General features: G+C 45.5%; 1 protein-coding gene across 6 annotated transcripts in view; it reads right to left on the bottom strand.

Annotated features, from left to right (window-relative positions):
- Positions 1-6,741, bottom strand: part of Msra (methionine sulfoxide reductase A) — a 315,509-nt gene that overhangs the window by 80,861 nt on the left and 227,907 nt on the right. For all 6 annotated transcript variants that reach the window (XM_005355518.3, XM_026783294.1, XM_013349245.2 and 3 more), the window contains exon 5: positions 4,014-4,120. In XM_005355518.3, coding sequence (XP_005355575.1) covers positions 4,014-4,120 — 107 coding nt within the window. The remainder of the gene's footprint in view (positions 1-4,013; positions 4,121-6,741) is intronic.

The raw sequence follows: 6,741 nt of genomic DNA, 5'->3' as shown, positions 1-6,741 counted from the left end.
GAAGAAGAGAGTTTGTGTGTCAGGTCTTGAGGCTCCTCAGCTGCACCCCATGTCTCATTCTCTCTTTTTGTGACTGTGTAGGCAGTGTGACTGGCCTCCTCACGGTCCTACCACCACACCTTCCTCACTGTGGTGGGCTATATCCTCTCTGTGAGCCAAAACAAGCCCTTGCCCCCTCAAGTTTCTTTTTCTCAAGCATTTGATCACAGCAGTGAGGACAGCAACTAATGTACCACGGTGACCTGGTTAAGCGGTGCTGAGGGGTGAGCCCAAGGGGTGGACCTGCAGTGACTACAGAAGCCATCCTCAAAGATGAGGGCACTGGCCACATTTTCATACATGTCCTCGGCTCACCAAGACATGAAGTAGCTTTATGTTCCTTTAGCAGAACTCAGCCCTGTCCAGGTCATTAAACCCAGCATAAAGCTTTGGTTTCACTCCTGCAGGTTTGATTCTTCTTGGACCTTCCTGCCTCCACCCCTACTATCAGATCAGAAGTGAGAAAAATTCTTCTTCGGGTTACTAGTGGGCCTGGGATTGACAGCCCAGCCAACTTTGCAGAAAACCACAGTTTGGAGGAGAAAATCACTTTTGGTTTCTGGCTCCTCAGCATCCTACACATCTAATTAGCTCAACAATTGGTCCCTCTGATAAAATCAGCTAATTTTATGTTCAAACGGCCGCTTTGTGGTAAGCACGGCAGTTACTCCAGCACCACATAGAAAGAAGTTGCTGAAGAAGCTGGTTCCTGCAGGTCACTGGGGGACAAACTAGCAGAGACTATCAAATTAGTAACCAAAGTCAACATTATAGTCAGTATGCAAGGGTCCCTGCAGACTCGGAGATCAATGGCCAGGATGGAAGGCTGTAATGGCGACCTCTGAAGGGGAAAAGAGGACACGTGGAATGAACAGAAGGAGAATCTACTCTCAAAATAAGTATGCATATTTGGGGCAAAATAATGGAGGGCATTGTGAAGAACTGATGCCCCTAAGAGAAATGTCTTTGCTGTTTCCAAAATGTGTCCAAGGTCATCCTTGACATAAAACACAGGCAAGGCCATTCTGGGCTGCTGTCTGGCCAGCTGGGAAGACAAAATCTGAGAACCAACCTTGATGCCGTGGGGTCCTTTGGAAGCCAGAGTACTTTTAAGGTAAATGTAAAAGAAAAGACTAACTCTTTACTGAGCGAAAGCTAATTGTATCACCTTTCATAGGCAAATGGTTGACTCATTTGGGGGTGGGTTATAGATATTAACAGTTATACAAAGAGAATGGGCAGAAATTCGCACAAGCTCCCAAAGTAGAAACAAAGTCCCAGAACTACACCAAAACATGCAATGTTCAGCAAAGAAATAGATAGATATACACACTGTGTCTAAGTGTATCTACACATAGATAGTAGATAGATGATTGATAGATACATAGATAGATAGATAGATAAATGATTGATAGATAGATAGATAGATAGATAGATAGATAGATAGATAGATAATGATGATAGATACATAGACAGACAGACAGACAGACAGATAGATATCAAAATGGCAGATAGATGATAGAGATATGGATGGATAATCGAAGATTTGTAACAGACTTCATTTATATACAAACTTAGAAGAGTGATTGGAATTTAGTAAATACCCTTTTCTGTGGCTGCAATCCTACTGTGACTACCTCTGCTATAAGGCTCTTTAAGCATTGTGCATAGCTCTGCTCATAACTTCTGTATCTAAAGCTATCTCTGGTGGGACTACATAATCACAACAAGAAGTCCTACTGGGAAATCACCTCAAGCTCTTCTTCCTCAGCTCCATCACAACCTCAGAGAGCCCCTTGGTGGGATTGGCCTTGAGCCTTTGTAGGTAGCAGTCCTTCCTGACAGGGAGCAGAGCTGGTAGGAGAAGGATGCTGTGGATGCTGCTGCTTCTGGTACTGCTTACACACTGGGATGGCTAGCTGTAATTGCCAATTTGATACATCATGGATGAGAGTATCAGTGAAGGGTTATCTACATTGGGCTGGCCTGTGGGGGAGGGTTGACTTAAAGGCATTGATATGGGAAGGCCCAGCCCACTGTGGGCAGTGTCATTCCCTGGGCAGGGCGGTCCTGAACTGTAGAAGAGAGGACACAGGCAGCTAAGCACAGACAGGCAGGCAACATGTAGGCATTTATTTTCTCTCCCTCACTACTGTTTTCTGTAAGATGGCTAGCTGACTCAAGTTCCCACCTTGATTCTCCAGAAATGATAGGCTGTAACCTGGAATGGTAAGGCAAAATAAACTTGTTTCTCCCTGAAGTTGCTTCTGGTCAGGATATGGTATGATAGCAACAGAAATGAAACTAGAATTCACACAATTCCAGATACTTCTCCATCTGGTCTCTTCCCTCTCCCACAAACCTTGCTGCTGAGGCCTGTCCTACAGGGACCCTTCTTAGTTTCTGCAGCTCCATGAACTGATAATGTCTCTCTCATCTTCACGCCACATACCTCTTGACTTCTACCCTGAGATGAAGTCTCCGCAGCCAGAAGCGCAAGGTGACACCATGTATGACGGCTCCCAGGGAAAGATGCTTCTTGCTGAGAATGACAGGTGATTTCACGAGGCCCAAGCAATCTGTTCTTGGCAGCGGCCAGCATGGGCCTTACTCCTTTTCTCGTCTACCCCTCCTGTCCCCTGATCCTGTTTCCTGGTAATCACCATCCCAGAAGGTCCTCACTCACAAGCCCTCACACACCTTGAGCTCTGCCACCTTAAGACTTGGGCTAAGACGGACATCATAATGGTCACCTAGGCACAGTTATGTAGTTAGCTTTATTGCTCCGTCCTCACACCTCATGGGTATATCATGAGACACTTTGGTTCCTGAAAATGGAGATCTCTTGATGTTACATTCACCATAAAAGAATATGATAAATGTCACAAAATTCAGCCCAGATTCACAGAGGGAACCATGTTTGGACAACAGCCATAGGGACTGTGCCCCACACTGTCTACCATACCATCCAAGTTGATGTCACAGCCTTAGATACGTGATGGGAGGAGCCAACTCTCTCAGTACCTCCCTCAGCCCTATCTCCTACCACAGCGGAACTGACGAGGCAATGCACCTCAACTACAGGCAAGCCTCATCCCAGCCTTCCTCAGCACCCTCTCTACTATTGTGGCAGCTGGCCCACATGATTTACAGCACCAGAGTAGCCACTGCTAAGTCAGAAAATATCTTCATTAAGATTTGAGGATTATCACAGAATTCTAAAAATGAAAGCAACTCAAGTTTGGTTTTGTTTTGTTTAGAGAACCAAATCTCTACTGGAGATTTTTCTAAAAGAGTACAAAAATTAATAGTGAGAACAATTATTTCATGATGTAATGTATATGTTTCTGATAAATGCTTTTATTATAATTAAGTTTACTGTTGCTGGCAATGTCAAGTGTACATCATGGGTTGATCTATGTCTTCCAGAAAGGGTCTATTGGAGCCTTAAGCTCTTAGAACATGACCTTATATGGAGCTGGGTCTTCACAGAAGTCATCAAGTTAAATGACGTCACTAGGGTTAGCCTGAATTGAACAGGACTGATGTCCTTATAAATGCAGGACTGAACACAGAGATGCACATACAGGGAAGATCATGTGACACTGACAGGGAGAAGAGCCTGGACTGGTCCTTCCTTCAGACCCCAAGCCCTCCTCGTCACGGCTTTGATTCCAGATTCCAGCTCCAGAACACAGAAGAGCAATGTCTGTGAGTTAAACAGTTTCTGTCAGAGGGAAAGCACCACATATTCACTGCGATGAGGTGGTTTTGAGGCCAATTACCCACAGGCCCACTCTTCGACTCTTACTACACACATTTCTTTGGGACAATGGCTCTGCTCGGAGATTGGCAGAAATGGTTAAAATGTATGTCTTGGAGTATGATCACAGGTGGACAGAGTCAGACTTCCCTTTAACACCTAGCTGGCCGGGTCACACTGGTCTGAGCAGGCCAAAGCTAGGGAGTCCTACCTTTTGGTATTCCTCCTTGGATCTCAGGGCTGCTTCCATCTGGGCACTGGAAGTGGGATAGACTGCCGATCGGTACTGGGTGCCGTAGTCGTTGCCTTGGCGCATGCCTGAGGGCCAAAACAGAGAGGATTAGGGGACCACTGGGCCAATAGCACTGGTGTCAATAGACAAATGCTGAAAGATGTAAATATTTTTCTATTAGGTTGCTGTCACCAGGTTTACTAAACGCTTATTTTAATTTTATCTAGATGTCAGTTTCTTGAAATGAGTATGAAAATGTGGGGTTTGATTAGGAATGGCCCCCATAGACTCACGGGGAGTGGCACAACCAGGAGGTGTGGCCTTGTTGGAGGAAGTGTGTCATTGTAGAGGTGGGCCTTGAGATTTTATAAGCTCAGGCTACAACCAGTATGACACACAGGCTCTTCTCCTGCCTGCAGATCCAAATGTAGAACTCACAAGCTACCTCTCCAGCACCATGTCTGCCTGCATGTGGCCATGTTTCCTGCCATCATGATGATGATGATGATGATGATGATGATGATGATGATGATGATGATGAACAAAACCCCTGAAACTGTAAGCCAGCCCCAATTAAATGTTTTCCTTTATAAGAGTTGCCATGGTCATGGTGTCTTTTCACAGCAATAGAAACCCTAATTGAGACAGGAAATATATCTGTTTTGATTACAGTGAAGAAGGCTGGAGAGTTGGCTTGGTGGCTGAGTGTATTGGTTATGCAGAGGACCTGAGTTCAGTTCCCATCACCCATGTATGGTGTTCACAACCTGTAACTTCAGCTCCAGGAGGCTCCTATGCCCCTGTGGGCACCTACATTCAACATGGACATATCTTCTTCCCCACATGTGTATAATTTTAAAAATAATAAATCCTTAATTAGAGCAAATATCTCTGAACTTAGGTAAATTTACCATAGCCCTGGATCATATCAGATACCCCATAAACGATCATTTTATAGGCAAACACTTAAAGAACAGTTCACTCATTTAGCACTGTGATAGATACTGGGATGGGCAGGATGCTCTGGGAGAGTCAGCTCTCCATCCTTGTGGCAAATACCTGAAAGAAATTCACCTGTAAGGAGGAAAGAATGGTTTGGGCTCCCGTTTTCAGTCCACAGCTGCTGGGCACCATGGTCTATGGTGAAGCAGCACATCACCAGGAGCTCACAGTGGAGTGGGATGCTCAGCTCACAAATAAGAGGAAGAGGAGGGGCTGAGGTCCTAATATTCCCTTTAAGAGTAAGTCCCCAAAGACCTAACCTCCTTCTACCAGGCCCTGGCTCCTAAAGATTCCACCGCCTTCCAATAGTGCCATGAATTGGGGAGTGAGTCTTCAACGCACAGACATGGAAGGAACACTTAGGCAAACAGCAGAGAAGGCACAGCTAGACCCTCCAGTAACCTCTTGAGGATATGTACAAGTCTTTGCATAAGTAGTATTCAAATATATTCTATCTCTAATGTTTTATAATCAGTACACTTAAAACCAAGGGCCCAGGGACACAGGTAAACTCAAGGTAAGAGTGATGTCTATAATATTTTGTTTTGTTTTGTCTCCCCAGCTGTTGATTGAGGTTTCTGTCCCACCCAGTACTGCACCTGTTTAGTCCCAAAGAAACACACAGAGGTCTACATTAATCAAAAACTAGTTGACCTATTAGCTCAGGCTCCTTATTAACTCTTATAGCTTATATCAGCCCATAATTCTTGTCTGTGTTAGCCACGTGGCTTGGTACCTTTTTCAGTGAGACATTCTCATCTTGCTTCCTCTGTATCTGGGTGATGGCTGCAGACTGAGTCTTTCCTCTTCCCAGAATTCTCTTGTTCTCCTTGTCCCATCTCTACTTCCTGCCTGGTTGCCCCACCTATACTTCCCGCCTGGCTACTGGCCAATCAGTATTTTATTAAACAAGTACAAGAAACAAATCTTTACAGGGTAAAACCATCATCCCAGAGCACCCAACATCCTGTTAAAATGAACTCTAGGGCTGGAAGATGGTTCCTTGGGTAAGAATGCCTGCTTCTAAGTGTGAGGACCTGAGTCAAAATTCCCAGCACCACCGCCAACACACACACACACACACACACACACACACACACACACACACACACACACACACACACACACACACACACACACACACACACACACACACACAAGCTGTGTGTAGCTGTGCATGCCTGCAGTTCCAGTGGTGGTGGTAGGGAAGACAAGAGGATTGCTGGGGCTTGCTGTCTACCAGCCTAGCTCCAAGTTTAGTGAGGCACTCTGTCTCAAGGGAACAAGATGGAAAAAGATATAGCAGGGCTCCTGATGTCCACACACACGGACAAATGTGCATCCAGAAGTGTGCATTAGCACACATATATGCACATGTATGGCACTCACACGTTCATATACACACCCACTGTGATGGTTGGTTTTAGTGGTCAACTTGACACAATCTAGGATGACCTGGAAAAAAGAGGCTCAGTGAGGGAATGTCTAGATTGATTGGCCTGTGGACATGAGTGTGTGGAATGGTCTTAACCGAGTTAATTGAGATGGAAAGAGCTACCCTGAATATGAGTGGCATCATTTCATGGGCTATTCCCTCCCAAGACTGAATGGCGCTGGGCGGTGGTGGCGCATGCCTTTAATCCCAGCACTCGGGAGGCAGAGGCAGGCAGATCTCTGTGAGTTTGAGACCAGCCTGTCCAGGACA

The sequence above is a fragment of the Microtus ochrogaster genome, chromosome 17 (assembly GCF_000317375.1).
Source record: "Microtus ochrogaster isolate Prairie Vole_2 chromosome 17, MicOch1.0, whole genome shotgun sequence".
Taxonomy (NCBI): domain Eukaryota; kingdom Metazoa; phylum Chordata; class Mammalia; order Rodentia; family Cricetidae; genus Microtus; species Microtus ochrogaster.
This window is presented reverse-complemented; position numbering and strand designations above follow the sequence as displayed.